The sequence below is a fragment of the Papio anubis genome, chromosome 14 (genome assembly GCF_008728515.1).
Source record: "Papio anubis isolate 15944 chromosome 14, Panubis1.0, whole genome shotgun sequence".
In the NCBI taxonomy this organism is placed as follows: Eukaryota; Metazoa; Chordata; class Mammalia; order Primates; family Cercopithecidae; genus Papio; species Papio anubis.
Window position 1 is genome coordinate 48,939,471 of NC_044989.1, and position 16,357 is coordinate 48,955,827.

Consider the following 16,357-nt stretch of genomic DNA (forward strand, 5'->3'; position numbering starts at 1 on the left):
GTTGTATCTCACTCCGATTGTAGTTACTTCTTTTCATCTGGCTCTAGGGTTAGTTCTTGTTTTCCTAGTTCCTTTAGGTGTGATGTTAAATTGTTAATTTGAGATCTTTCCAACTTTTGGTAGTAGGCATTTAGTACTATACAGTTTCCTCCTAACACTGCTTTTGCTTCATCTCAGAGATTTTTGGTGTGTTGTGTCTGTTTTCATTTATTTCAAAGAATTTTTTGATTTCTGCCTTAACTTTGTTGTTTACCCGAAAGTCATTCAGGAGCAAGTTTTAAAATTTCCATGTAATTGTGTGATTTGGAGAAATCTTGGTATAGTTTTGTTTTAGTTGTTTTTTGCTTCCAACTGTATTAGTCTGTTTTTATTCTTTTGGTAATGTCTTCCAGAGTTAACTACTTCTGTTGTAGGTGATAAAATGTAAAAGGCCCTACTTCAGATGTTGATACTGCTATGAGCGTGGTCTCTTCCTTTACTCAACTGAGAATTAAAACTTTTGATTCTTTTTTATATCCCAGTCCCAGAAGTAATTCCTTCTATAGAAGTTATCTACTGATAGTCTTATTCATCCTATTAGTGGCTTAAAACCGGGCTCTAACCTCTACAGGAACACTGTAGGATGCATTTAGCATAAACATATATTAAATTAAAAAGGATTCTTTAAGTGCATTTTATTTTTAGACAACCTACATGACAAGTTTTTTTTTTTTGGAGACGGTGTCTTACTCTGTCACCAGGCTAAAGTGCAGTGGCATGATCTTGGCTCGCTGCAACCTCCGACTCCCTGGTTCAAGCGATTCTCCTGCCTCAGCCTGCCAAGTAGCTGGGATTATAGGCATGTTCCACCAGGCCCAGCTAATTTTTGTATTTTTAGTAGAGACAGGGTTTCACCATGTTGGCCAGGATGGTCTCCAACTCCTGACCTTGTGATCCGCCCACCTCGGACTCCCAAAGTGTTGTGATTACAGGTGTGAGCCACCATGCCAGCTGACATGTTTTTCTTAAAAGCAATGCTTCCACTCCAAATATATAATGGTCAAAATAAATGAAGAGCTTGAGATGACATCAGTCTAATTTATCTTAAGTCATTGTGTCCTGTGGGTGATAGGCGGCAGGCAGTTATGAAGACAGGTGATAGAACTAAAGAAATTGCCAATTGGTTAACATTTTTCCATTTCTAAACCATCTTTAAATAAAATCATATACAGGGTCACACCATCCTCATGGCAGAGCAACCATGCCATCTGGATTCACATTTTTACCAGTAAAAAACTGGTAGTTGTTGAAATTAATAAGATGTGCTTGGTTTGTTCTACAGCCTCTGTCATAAAAGGTTTTACTGTTTAGGTCTCTGTTCTTCAAGTTGGTCTTTGATTGATTTTATGTAATCTTTGATGTATTTCTTGTAGGCTTCTTTTGTGAAGTTTGTTTCCTGCAAGCGATGGTTCATGACAGTATCAACATAAGTGATTAATGTGCTTTCGGTACCTTCACCCTCAGGGCCTTCTGCGGAGGCATTTCTGTCAGTGTCACCCTCTGTCCTACTGACCGTCTTCCTCCCCACCCCCCATCCCACTTACATGCACAGACCGCTTGCAATCTCCCAGATATTGTAAATGTTGGAGAACAGCTCATCATGGCTAATAAGGTCCGGGTAGATAACATGATGGCGGCTGAAGGGAGACGCAGTGATGCTGGCTTAGCAGGATTCCAGAGATCAGAGTGAACATGATGCAGCTGGAGCAGTGCTTGGTGGGAGGCAGGAGTGGGTGGAAAAGGGGATTTCTATTTTTATTCCTCTGTGGTCCATAAGTATGGTTGGTATGATGTTCATTTTTTGGAATTTATTGAGATTTGCTTTATGGCTGAGCCTGTGGTCGGTTGTGGAGTATGTTCCATGTGCAGATGATGGGAGTATTATTCTGTGGTCAATGGGTGGAGTATTCTGTAGATGTCCATGAGGTCCAATTGGTCAAGTTTAAATTCAGAATTCCTTTGTTAGTTTTCTGCCTCGATGATCTAATGTTTTCAGTAGGGTGTTGAAATCCCCCACTATTATCGTGTGTGTGGCTGTATAAGAGTTTTGTAGGTCTAGAAGTACTTGTTTGTGATTCTGGGTGCTCCAATTTTGGATGAGTGTATATTTAGGATAGTTAAGCCTTCTTGTTGAATTGAAGGCTTTATCATTATATAATGGCCTTCTTTGTATTTTTTTTTTATTGTTGTTGGTTTAAAGTCTGTTTTGTCTGATATAATAATTGTGACCTGTGCTCTTTTTTGTTTTCTATTTGCTTGGTGGATCACTCTTCAGCCCTTTATTTTGAGCCTATGGGTGTTATTACGTGCCTCTTGTTTTTTATACAACTTACCACTTTGTATCTTTTTAGTGGAGTGTTTAGATCATTTACATTCAAGGTTAATATTGATATGTGAGGGTTTTTTTATTCAGATGGAGTCTTGCTCTGTCACTCAGGCTGGAGTGCGGTGGCACAATCTCAGCTCACTATAACTTTTGTCTCCGGGTTCAAGACATTCTCCTGCCTCAGCTTCCTGAGTAGCTGGGACTGCAGGCGAGCATCACCACACCTGGCTAATTTTTGTATTTTTAGTAGAGACAGGGTTTCACCATGTTGCCAGGCTGATCATGAACTCCTTACCTCAAGTGATCTGCCTGCCTCGGCCTCCCAAAGTGTTGGGATTACAGGCATGAGTCACTGTCTCTGACTGATATGTAAGGTTTTGATCCTATCGTGAAATTGTTAGCTGATTGCTTTGTAGTTTCTTTTGTGTGGTTACTTTATAGGGTCTGTGTGCTTAAGTGTGTTTTCATGGTAGCTGGCATTGGTCTTTTGTTTCCATGTTTAGAGCTCCCTTAAGGAGCTCTTGTAATGGTGGTCTAGTTGTAACTAATTCCTTTAATGCTTGCATGTCTGGAAAAGCTTTTATTTCTGCTGTGCTTATGAAACTTAACTTGACAGGGTATGAAATTCTTGATTGGAATTTCTTTTCATTAAGAATACTGAAAATAGGCCCCTTGTCTGTCCTGGCTTGTAAGATTTCTGCTGAGACGTCTGCTTTTAGCCTAAAGGGTTTCCTTTTGTACATGATCTCACCTTTTTCTCTAGCTGCCTTTAAGATTTTTTCTTTAGAATTGATCTCGGACAGTGTGGGAGGGCAGGGGCCATGAAGAATGGGGCCAGACTGGGCACATCCATCTACAGGTCCCTCAGTGGCAGGTACAAGAACTGATGCTGAGGGAGAATCCACTGGGCAGCCACCAGGTGCCCAGAGGTGTATCTAGGCATGGAACTGGAGAACCTCCTTGCCCCAGGTTCTCTGCACAATGATGGGGGGCAGCCTAAAATTCTAATCCAGGGAAGTGAGTGCTCCAGATACCTGGAGATCTGTCTGGGCATGGAGTGGAGAGGGCCTCCCTGCATCAAGATCTCTGCATAGGAGAGGTGGGATGACTCAGGCTACTGGACCAGGCAAGCAGGTGCTATGAATACCTGGAGATCTGCCTAGGTGTGTAGCAGACAGAGCCCCCTTGCACCAGGATCTCTGCACAGGAAGGGTGGAGTGGGTCAGGCTGTTAATCAAGGTGAGTGGCTGCTCCAAAGGTCTGGACATCTGCCTGGGCATGGAGTGGAGATGACCCTGCTGCACCATGATCTCTGTCCATGAAAGATGAGTGATTCAGGCTGCTGGTTCAGGCAAGTGAGTGCCCTGAATGCCTGGATTTCTGCCTGAGGGTGGAGCAGAGGGGACCCCACTTCACCTCGATCCCAGGGGAACAGGCAGGGGTACCAAGTGATGGCACACGCAGTTCAGTTTCAGATCGCCAAGCTGGCCATGGTTGCAAGTCTCATTGTCCAGGAGAAACTGCAGTGGTAGCAGCTCTCCTCCCACTCCAAGCTTGCAATAGGGAAGAGTATAATTCCAGTACCTACTTCTGAGGTGCTTTCCACCTCAGAAGTGGTGGAGGCTGTGGAGACTACTATCCTGCTCCCGAGCAGGTGCTCTAGTCTCTGGCCCAAGAGTAAAATGCTTGTATGGCCATGCAGCTGGGTTGCTTAGAATGGCTGACTTTGTACGCACCCAGATTAAAAATGGCATCCTGTGCTTGGTCCTATGTCTGGGAAAGTGTCTGCAGCTTCTTCTAGTGTTTTTCCCTCACAGTGTCTCCAGCCCTCTCCCCAGGTTAGCTTCAGGGCTTGGGAGAAAAAAAAAATTCTCCCTCAGCCTCAGTTGCTCTGATCCCCAGTGGAAAGGTGAGTCACTGAGGGAGGCTGTCTTTCTCTCTCATGTACTGGGACTTCACTTACTTTCATCAGCCAAATGCCATCACAGTGACTGTTTGGTGGGATTCTCGTCTCTGGGATTTGGAGTATCCTGCATGATTCCAGTGGATTCCCATTTTCCTTCTTGAATTAAAGCTCACACCATTGATCTTTATTTACTATTTTGTTATATCCAAATGGCGGAGGCCTGCTAACAGGCGTTAATCTGCCACCTTAGAAAAAAAAGGCTATATTAACTCTCAACTTAAACAATGGCACAAATGCTTTTCCTTGTACTTTTTGTACTTCTGTATGCTACAGAAATGCTTTATCTTTCTATTTCACCTCATAAAATATTAAAAGGAAGTATACTTGCTAGTTGAAATTTAGTATAATTAATAATTCTTAGATTATGCAAAGGACTTTCTTATCTTAAGTGAAATATCTTTGTGGTTGTTCATGCTGTTTTTGTCTGTTGTGTTATTTTAACGGTGAGTAGCAATGGAGAATAAAGAGACCACTTGCAAGGTTTGGTGCTACTACTTTAATTCATGCTAAGATGTCTACAGTTTTACTTGTTATTCCTTTTGCATCATCAGTTCAAATGTCAACAAAACCAAATACAAATACTAAATGAGAAAAAGGCATACTTTGTCTTGGTATTATGAAAATAGTTTTGACCTTATGAACACACTGAAAATGGTCTTAGGTACCCTCAGTGGTTTGTATATTACACTCTGAGAACTGTTGTTCTGCACTTAGGGTGACTATATGTAATTTATAATCTAGTTTTGAGAGAGAGAGAAATGGGATTCTATTAATAATTACCTCAGAATAACTAACAGGTGTAAACTGGGACTGTCCTGGGCGAACTGGGACGTGTAGTCACCCTATGATTACCTTATTTCTAGGGGACTTCAAGTCAGCTTCTGTGTTTGGTCTTCATGTCACATGATCTTTTTGAAATGATACTATCAGTCATGATGGAAGGAAGGGAAGGGAAGAACAGGGACACTGAGACTTTTGTGGTGGCTTTCATATTTGAGCATTAAAACTCTTAAAATATAGGTGTTAAACTATATGTCCAATTGTTCTTCAACTTAGATGTGTTGAAAATTTCAGCAATGTGGTTGGTTCTTTAGGTGATTTGAGAGTTAGAATATTGTTTGGTCATCAGGAGACATCTTTTATGCTAATGAGTATTCACAAAGAAGAAATTCACCTGTTTCTGTATTTCGTGAATCATGTAATTTTATTTGGATTGGTTCAAAGATGATCCAAGAATCACAAAACTATAACTGCCACAATGTATCAAAGGATTTTTGATGGTGAATAAGAAACAGTACACTTATGAATGTGGATATTGTTATGCCATGTTAGTGTATTACAACATTCTTTAAATTATGTTTGTAGAATTGGATTCTTGCTATGTTAAAATTTATTGTTAAATTTACTATTTCTAATGAGAACAAAGGTACAATGCACCAGAATCTCTGGGACACAGCTAAGGCAGTGTTAAGAGGGAAATTCATAGCACTAAATGCCCACATCAAAAAGTTAGAGAGATCTCAAATTAAGAATGTAACATCACAATTGAAAGAATCAGAGAAGCAAGAACAAATCAGCCCTAAAGCTAGCAGAAGACCAAAATTAGAGCGGAACTGAAGGAAATCAAGGCACAAAAAACCATTCAGAAGATTAATGAATCCAGGAGTTGGTTTTTGAAAAAATTAATAAGATAGATAGACTGCTGACTAGACTAATAAAGAGAGAAGATCAAAATAAACACAATTAGAAATGAAGGGATGTTACCACTGACCCCACAGAAATGAAAATAACCATCAGAAACTATTGTGAAAAACACCTCTATGCACACAAACTAGAAAGCCTAGAAGAGATGAATAAATTCCTGAACAGATACATCCTCCCAAGACTTAACCAAGAAGAAATTGATTCCCTGAATAGTTCCTTATTGGAACTCCAAAATTGAATCAGTAATAAATAGCCTACCAACCAAAAAAAGCCCAAGATGTGATGGATAAACAGCTGAGTTCTACCTGATGTACAAAAAGAGCTGCTACTATTCTTACTGAAACTATTCCAAAAAATTGAGGAGAAAAGACTCCTCCCCAACCAATTCTGTGAGGCCAGCATCATCCTGATACCAAAGCCTGGGAGAGACACAACAAAAAAGAAACCTTCAGGCCAATATTCCTGTTGAACATCGCTGCAAAAATCCTTAACAAAATACTTGATACTTGTAAACCAAATTTAGCAGCACATCAAAAAGCGAATCCACCATTATGAAGTAGGCTTTATCCCTGGAATGCAAAGTTGGTTCAACACACTGAAATCAATAAATGTGATTCATTACATAAACAAAACTAAAGACAGAAACCAAGTGCTTATCTCAATAGATGCAGAAAAGGCTTTAGATAAAATTCAACAGCCTTTCATGTTAAAAACTCAAGAAATTAGGTATTGAAGGAACATACCTCAAAATAATACAAGCCATCTATGACAAACCTACAGCCAACATTATACTGAATGGGGAAAAGCTGAATGCATTCCCCTTGAAAACAGCACAAGACAAGTATGCCCTCTCTCACCAGTCCTATTCAACATAGTATTGGAAGTCCTAGCTAGAGCCATCAGGCAAGACAAAGAAATAAAGGACATCCAAATAGGAAGAGACGAAGTCAAACTGTCACTATTTGCAGATGACATGACTCTATATGTAGAAAACTCTATAGTCTTGGCCAAAAGCTCCTTCAGGTAATAAACAACTTCAGCAAAGTTTTAGGATGCAAAAATCAATGTGCAAAACTCACTAGCATTCCTATATATCAACAATAGCCGAGCTGAGAGGCAAACCAGGAGGGCAATTCCATTGCCACAAAAAGAATAAAACACCTAGCAATACAGCTAACCAGGGAGGTGAAAGATCTTTTTTTTTTTTTTTTTTTTTTTTTTTTTTTGAGGTGGAGTCTCGCTCTGTTGCCCAGGCTGGAGTGCAGTGGCCGGATCTCAGTTCACTGCAAGCTCTGCCTCCTGGGTTTATGCCATTCTCCTGCCTCAGCCTCCCAAGTAGCTGGGACTACAGGCGCCTGCCACCTCGCCCGGCTAGTTTTTTGTATTTTTTAGTAGAGACGAGGTTTCACTGTGGAAAGCTCTTTACAATGAGAATTACAAAACACTGCTCAAAGAAATCAGAGAAGACACAAACAAATGGGAAAACATCACATGCTCATGGATAGGAAGAATCAATATTATTAAAATGGCCATACTACCCAAAACAATGTACAGATTCAATGCTATTCCTATCAAATTCCAATGAAATTCTTCACAGAACTGGAAAACACTATTTTAAAATTCATATGGAACTAACAAAGAGCGTGAATAGCCGAGGCAATCCTAAACAAAAAGGACAAAGCTGGAGGCATCACATTACCTGACTTAAAACTATACTACAGGGCCATGGTAACCAAAACAGCATGGTACAGGCACAAAAACAGATCCATAGACCAATGGAACAGAATAGAGAGTCAGGAAGTAAGGCTGCACATCTATAGCCATCTGACCTTTGACAAAGTCAACAAAAGTAAGCAATGGGGAAAGGACTCTCAATTCAATAAATGGTGCGGGGATAACTGGATAGCCATATGCAGAAGACTGAAGCTGGACCCCTTTCTTGTACCACATACAAAAATAAACTCAAGATGTATTAAAGACTTAAATGTAAAACCCCAAATTGTAAAAACCCTAGAAAACAACCTAGGCAATACCATCTTGGACATAGGAACAGGCAAAGATTTCATGACAAAGACACCAAAAGCAATCACAAGAAAAGCAAAAATTTACAAGTGAGATCTAATTAAACTTAAGAGTTTCTGCACAGTGAAACAAACTATCAACAGAGGAAGCAGCCTACAGAATGGGAGAAAATATTTTCAAACTATGCATCTGATAAAGGTCTAATATCCAGCATCTATAAGGAACTTAAATTTACAAGAGAAAAACAAAAGAAACTTAAATTTACAAGAGAAAAACAAACAGTCCCATTAAAAAGTGGGTAAAGGACACGAACAGATACTTTTCAAAAGAAGACATGCATGCAGCCAACAAGCATATGGAAAAAAGCTCAATATTACTGATCATTAGAGAAATGCAAATCAAAAATACAAGGAGATACCATCTCACACCAGTCCGAATGGCTATTGTTAAAAAGTAAAAAACTAGTAGATACTGGTGAGGTTGCAGAGAAAAGGAAATACTTATATACTGTTGGTGGGAGTGTAAATTAGTTCAGCCATTGTGGAAAACAGTATGGCAGTTCCTCAAAGAGCTAAAAGCAGAACTGCTATTTGACCCAGCAATCCCATTACTGGGTATATACTCAGAGGAATATAAAGCATTCTACCATAAAGATGCATGCGAATGTTCATTGCAGCATTTTTTCACAATAGCGGAGACAGGGAATAACCTAAATGCTCATCAGTGACAGATTGGATAAAGGGAATGTGGTACATGTATACCATGGATACTATGCAGCCATAAAAAAGAATGAGATCATGTCTTTTGTGGGAACACAGATGAAGCTGGAGGCTATTATCTTCAACAAACTAAAGCAGGAAAGACAACCAAATACTGCATGTTTTCACTTACAAGTGGGAGCTAGATGATGAGAACTCACGAACACAAGGAAACAACAGACACTGGGTCTGCTTAAGGGTGGAGGGTGATAACTACTGGGTACTGGACTTAATTCCTTGGTAATGAAATAATCTGTACAACAAACCCCTGTGACATGAATTTACCTGTGGAACAAACCTTCACATGTACCCCTGAACTTAAAAGTTAAAAAAATGTAGTATTTCTAGAACATATATGTGAAGATCAAAGTTATGACACTTTTAGTTTGAGTAAAAATACATACTCATTTAAAACTTACTTTGTTATTAAAACCATCTTGAATATTAAAATTTGTTTCACATACATTTAAAGGTATAATATGAACATGTAAAAATAACTTGTTATTTTTATATGATTTATATAAGACAGTCAGTGCTACCTTGACTTACTAAGGACAATCTAGGTGTTTTGTTATGGATTTCCAAAGTACAGTGTGGTTGGTCACAAGTTATTTTTATACGTTCAATTATATAACTTGTTAGTTTAGTATCAAAATTAAGTAGGAGCTGCATGAAACTTCATTATAAAACTGTTCAATGCTTTTATTCCAATGTCTATAAAGAAACTTTAAAAACTCTCTTATAGTCCTGTTTGATTTATTTAAATATAGAGAATTATCTTACAGGATTTATTGCAAGTATTTAAAAGAGGATGATTGTTGCTATTTTTTCTCAAGGAATTTGTTTAATTGCTTTAGATAATGTGTTAACAGATTTTTGTTTCCTCTCAGGCTATTACTTAAGCTGTAGCAGCTTAAGCTTTGCTCACTTCAGCTAATGAAGACTAATACCATTGTGTTCCTGCCAGTTCAATTCTTTCTAATTTAGCTTTTCTAAGATAATGCCTGTTAATAAGCAAAGTCATAGATGAACAGAGGATAAAAACAATTCTGTGCTTCATTAACCATCAATCTGTAGCCTTTCTTCTGTTGTCTTAACGTGGAAGGAATGGTTAGTTTAAAAAAATGTTAGCTTTTATGAGTTGTTTGTTTATGAGTTGTTTTATGTGATGGAGTGATTCTAATGTCAGGAACAGATCTTTGGGGCAATTTTCCTTAATGCAGTATGTGAAAAACAAGCCATAATAAATATTACATTAACACATAAACATGCTAAAGTTTGTGTTTTTATTAAAGATGAGGGAAAATGACATTCTAACCACCATATTTAGTCACGTTTAGGTAAAATGAACCTTGAGTATCTAAGGTATATGATTACATTGATCAACTAAGATCCCTCTACTGTAGTTACTATTTTTTCTTTACACTTATTTTTAAATGATAGTTTACATTTACAACTAGCTGGTCAATCTTTGAGATGTATTATAAATGAAAGGCTGGTTAGCACAGAAAAACTGGTAGATAATAAAGGAAAGATATATGGGATTGTAGCTCTAATGTAGGTTGAGTTGTCAATCTGGGGATTTGTTTTTAGCAGTTGTACCTGTTTTACTGCAGAGACTTGAGGAGACATGTTCTTATTCTTTTGTTCCTAAAACTATTCAGGTGTGCTTGCTTACTTGCCCAAAGTACTGTAAATAACTTTTCATAAAATAATGAATTGGAATTTATTTTGAACCTATACAATTTAGAATGGGTTTATGTTGGGTTACAAATTTATGCTCAATATGATAGTCTCTTGGAAATGTGCCTCTTTAATAAATACTACTTTTTCTCTCCAGTGAAGGGTTGTAAGAGAGATTTAGTGCTACCTTGACTTACTAAGGACAATCTAGGTGTTTTGTTATGGATTTCCAAAGTACAGTATGGTTGATTACAATGAGATATTTTCTTTTGGCACTTAAAGGAGTTTATTTGTAAAGTCTTTATCTGAAGTTGTTGCAAAAAATATAATTACTTTTTACCTCACTTGGAATCAGGAAGTTTAGAATTCACCATGGTTTAACCTGTTAGTGATAGAAAATGTTTTTTAAAAATAAGCTATATTTAGTGATTTTATTAAATTGGTAAATTCTAATGAACGCATATTTATTTTGTTTTCTATGCAGCATCATTAGTTATTCCTGCTGGTAGAACTCTTCCAAGTTTTACTACAGCAGAACTGGTATGTAGCTTACTTAAAATATATTTTAAAAGATATGCCCCACTGTTAGTGAGTGGTGGCAAAATGCTGAACGTAGATGTAATTTCTTACCCTCCAGCTGAAAGTGAAAAAATGTGGCTGGGCGCGGTGGCTCATGCTTGTAATCCCAACACTTTGGGAGGCTGAGGCAGGTGGATCACATGAGATCAGGAGTTTGAGACCAGCTTGGCCAACTGGCGAAACCCTGTCTCTACTAAAAAGTACAAAAATTAGCCGGGCCTAGTGGCGGGCACCTATAATCCCAGCTACTCAGGAGGCTGAGGCATGAGAATCGCTTGAACCTGGGAGGTGGAGGTTGCAGTGAGCCGAGATCATGCCATTGCACTCCAGCCTGGGTGGCAAGAGCGAAATTCTGTCTCAAAGGAAAAAAAAAAAAAAAAAGAAAAAAAAGAAAAGATGTGGTAAAGAGTGGGGCGACAGAATAACATCTATAGCATAGATGTAATAAAACTCAGAAGTTTCAGAATTGACATTTTCTTGCCAAGTTTTCCTGTCTTTCAGAGAAGTCATTAGCATCTTCCAAGACTATACCTACAAGGTTAGGAAATGTCTGAAGTTACGTTGTATGAGGTTTTAATACACTGTATAATGTTATATCCTTGTTACATCCTAAATAGATAATTTTGAGTTTTTTTTTTTTTCTGATTTTTTTTCCCTTCCAGAATGGAGCAACATCATAGTTTTTACTTTAATTAAACTGGAATATTTTTGTCATTTTGTACCTTTGTGAAGTACAGCTTGTTAATATTTTTCCCCTTAGTACTTGGAGGCAGAGGATAAATGTACATGTTAACATAGAAAACCAAGTAGTCTTTCAGGTGGAGAAGAATAGCAGCTTTTCACTTTTATCTTTCTTCCATAGTACTGAGAGTATATACTAACTGTTTTTAATTTTCTTTCTGCCCATAGGTTGCCTTTCTAGGGCAAATGCTTAGTGGGCTAGTTATTTCCATTTCTTCACTAAGAACAGCCAAAACCACACACCTTAATAGGATTTTTGGAAAGAATGGTGCTGCTTTTGATAGGAGACCAATGAAGAAATACCTCTGCCTTTGGAATTCAAGGAAATATTTTTTCCTGTTTAAATAAATAATAAGCTTATATTAATAAAAAGTAAAAATAGGCTGAGCACAGTGGCTCACACCTGTAATCTCAGTGTTTTGGGAGACTGAGGTACTGGGCACCATAGCAAGACCATATCGCTACAGTTTTTTTTTTTTGAGACAGAGTCTCACTCTGTCATCCAAGGCTAGAGTGCGGTGGCATGATCTTGGCTCACTGCAACCTCTGCCTCCCAGGTTCAGGTGATTCTTCTGCTTCAGCCTCCTGAGTAGCTGAGATTACAGACGCCTACCACCACGCCCAACTAATTTTTTGTATTTTAGTTGAGGCGGGGTTTCACCATGTTGGCCAGGGTGGTCTCAAACTCCTGACCTCAAGTGATCCACCCGCCTTGACCTCCCAAAGTGCTGGGATTACAGGTGTGAGCCACCATGCCCGGCCTGTACAAAATTTTTTTAAAAAAATTAGCTGAGCGTGGTGGTGTGTGCTTGTAGTCCTGGCTACTTGAGAGGCTGAGGCAGGAGGATCACTTGAGCCTAGGAATTGGAGGTTACAGTGAGTTATGACTGCACCACTGCTCTTCAGCCTGGGCCACAGAATGAAACCCTGTCTCTTAAAAGTAAAAAAGCAAAACATTTATAAATAAAAGAAAGAGCTCTGTAGTCTTATACTCCAAGAATAAATGTTTTAACTGTTTGATGTTTATCCATCCAGAATTCTTTCATGAAAGCTATATTAGTTTTCAGGGTAAAAAGTATGAATACTCTTTTTACTGTTTCTGTAATTTCTGTTTTCTAATTTAGTAATACAGACGTACTGCTTTCAATTTCAGTTAGTACACATTGGCCTTAGTGGATGTAACACAGTTTAATTAGCAAACTTTTGTTGGTGAACATTTAAATTATTTCCAGCATTTTTCTAATATAGTATTCCATTGGTTATGCTTGTATATAGTTCTGCGTGTTTGTGTGATAATCAGGACAAATTTCTAAAAGTAGAATTCCTGGGTCAAAGGTCATATGTATTTTCAATTTTGGTATATATATTGCAAAAATTACCCTCCAAAAGGATTGTACCAATATACATTCATACAAACAGTGGTTTGAGAAAACCAATTTTTATCACATTCTCAACAACACTGGATGTTATCAATCTTTCAAATTTTTGCAGATCTGAGAATCAATGGCCTTGCAAAGCTATGTCTTGGGCAAGTTTTTTGAGTCAATGTTTATACTGTTCATTAGGACTTACTGACTTCTTTGCTAGTAACTGTAGAATAGGATTCCTCTTGATCCTTAATGGGATGATCAATATCGAAAAACTGTTTTATTCAAAGAACTCAGCCCTAATGTTAAATGTTAAGTATTGTCAAACTATTGTCCACAATCAGATTTTTTGACTCCCTATGAGATCAGGGAAAAAAAGATACAAGTAAAGTCCTTTTCTAACTTTCTGATATAAATTTCTTATATCTAGGGTACTTCAAACTCCAGTGCAAACTTTACTTTTCCTGGTTATCCCATTCATGTACCAGCAGGTGTGACACTACAGACTGTATCTGGTGAGAGTATATTCTAAGAATATTTTTGTTTTTAGCATTGGTACTATTTTTTGGACGTTAAGCTTCATGATTTTTTAATAGATTATATACCAGAAGTTATAAGAACTTTTAATAAAATAGATTTTAGAAGTAATGATAAATGGTGGTTTTTATTGTTATGGAGACAGTCTACCATAAAAGACATTGTACTAGGCCTGTCCTGTATTTCCTTCCCAGTTCTCTTTCCCAACGTTGTATAGGGGTTCTTTGTATGTATTTTTTCTAATTCAAGTCAGTTATCTAAATTTTAACAAATACAAAATAAAATAATTTACCTGCATTCCTGCTAGCTCTAATTACGGACTAAAGATTAGGTTGATCCACCTTTGTCCCCTTTCTTAGTAGAGATTGCATGGTTTGATAGAACAAACAACAGTTTTGAGGTTAACCAGTCTCTGCTTTTCAGAGCACCATCTCTTGATTTTGAAGAGGATCATACCTCTTCTTTGGGTTGTTGTAAAGTTTAAGTAAAGCACCTAACTCAGTGCTCAAAAATAAGTTCTTTATTTTTTTTCTTTTTTTTTGAGACGGAGTCTCGCTCTGTCGCCCAGGCTGGAGTGCAGTGACTTGATCTCGGCTCACTGCAAGCTCCGCCTCCCGGGTTCACGCCATTCTCCTGCCTCAGCCTCCTAAGTAGCTGGGACTACAGGTGCCCGCCACCACGCCCGTCTAATTTTTTGTATTTTTAGTACAGACGGGGTTTCGCCATGTTAGCCAGGAGGTTCTCGATCTCCAGACCTTGTGATCCAGCCGCCTAGGCCTCCCAAAGTGCTGTGATTACAGGCATGAGCCACCGCGCCCAGCCTTTTTTTTTCTTTTGTAGTGTTATTGTAAAGGAAGAAAGGAGAAGAAATTTGATTACTTTTGAAATCATTAAACTCTCTTTTGGATAGCATTTTCTTGTTATATGGCATTTTAAATATATGAAGTTATATTTTACATGATTATGTTTGTTAAAATCCAGTTTTTGGTTGATAACATTAATTTATCGAACAATGGAAGAGGTTCATGGATTAAATATTGGTGGCCTTTTTGTATCTCAGAGTGTGACATATAAACAATTGTGGGAGAAGTCTGGACTTAAAGCTAAACATACATAATTAAAAAATAAGAATTTATATATTGATTGTAGAAAATCCAAAAATGTCTGAAGAATAAAAGAAAAACCCCTAGAGATAACCACCATTAACATATCAGTATATTTTTTTCCAGCCTGTTGTGGATGAGATTTTTTTTGTGATTGTTGTCAAAGGAAATTTTAATTCTATTATACTTACAAGATTGTTTCCTCCTTTTTAAGGTCACCTTTATAAAGTCAATGTACCAATTATGGTGACACAGACTTCTGGAAGAGCAGGTATTCTTCAGCATCCAATTCAGCAAGTATTTCAACAGCTTGGCCAGCCTTCAGTAATACAAACTAGTGTTCCACAATTAAATCCATGCTGTCTTCAAGCAACTACTGAGAAATCACAGAGAATTGAAACTGTGCTACAGCAACCCACAGTTCTACCTTCTGGGCCAGTAGATAGGAAACACTTAGAAAATGCCACCAGTGATATACTTGTATCTCCTGGAAATGAGCATAAAATCATGCCTGAAGCTTTGTTACGTCATCAGGAAAGTTCTCAGTATGTCAATCTTCCAGGTGTTGTATTTTCTCCACAGGTCTCTCAAACAAATCCTAATGTGGAGTCAGTGCTCAGTGGTTCAGCTAGCATGACTCAAAATCTGCATGATGAGTCCCTCTCCACAAGCCCTCATGGGGCTCTCCACCAGCACGTGACTGATATTCAGCTTCATATTCTTAAAAATGGGATGTATGGATGTGAATCTGTAAAGCAACCAAGAAATACAGAGGAACCCAGCAACATACCTGTATCAGAGAAGGTATAGTTCTGTGTCCAACTTCTTGGTATCAGGACAGACAGTGGCCAGTGATTGGATATCCTGAGTATTTTCAAGCTATAATGTTAATCAGAATTATATATATTTTGTTTTGTTTTTTCCTTTAGAAGATTATTTCTTTTTTCTATTGATTAAAAAAATTTTTAATTGTGATAAATACACGTAACATAAAATTTACCAACTTAACCATTTCTAAATGTACAGATCAGTAGTGTTATATACATCCACATGTGGTACAACCAAGAAGATTGTATCTTTATTGTTGTTTTTAATATAACCATCAGTTCTTAAAATATTCATGCTTAGCATTTCTGAAGTTTTCATTTCAATAGATGAATTAGAATACTTCTTTAGAGAAAATGCATTTGTTTTAAAAGGTAATCTATTTACCAGTGTCTTACATTGGGAAACTTGTTTTTTGTCTGCAGATAAAAATTAAAAGACCCAGAAATCCATATCAGTAGTTTATGGAATGTTTTGAGATAATTAATTATCAAATGTAATATACAAAAGAAGCCCACAAAGTATTTTTTTTCCTGCTCTACCTAATTTTTCTGAATTCTTATATGGAAACTTTTCCCTACATGAGGGATTATGTTGCTAGTAATTTTGTTTCTCCCTGCCTACTAAAGTACTAGTTTTACTTAATTTCTTTTGGTATTGAAACTACAAAAAATTAGCTTATAGTTAACTTTTGATACCAAAAATAG

At 37.6% G+C, this 16,357-nt stretch overlaps 1 protein-coding gene and 1 pseudogene across 1 annotated transcript in view; one reads left to right on the forward strand and one right to left on the reverse strand.

Annotated features, from left to right (window-relative positions):
• Positions 1-16,357, forward strand: part of GTF2A1L (general transcription factor IIA subunit 1 like) — a 66,588-nt gene that overhangs the window by 17,902 nt on the left and 32,329 nt on the right. Inside the window, exons 4-6 of the mRNA XM_009184168.3 lie at positions 10,983-11,038; positions 13,616-13,700; positions 15,040-15,629. Of these exons, the coding sequence (XP_009182432.2) occupies positions 10,983-11,038; positions 13,616-13,700; positions 15,040-15,629 (731 nt within the window). The remainder of the gene's footprint in view (positions 1-10,982; positions 11,039-13,615; positions 13,701-15,039; positions 15,630-16,357) is intronic.
• LOC103876936 lies at positions 932-10,872 on the reverse strand (annotated as a pseudogene).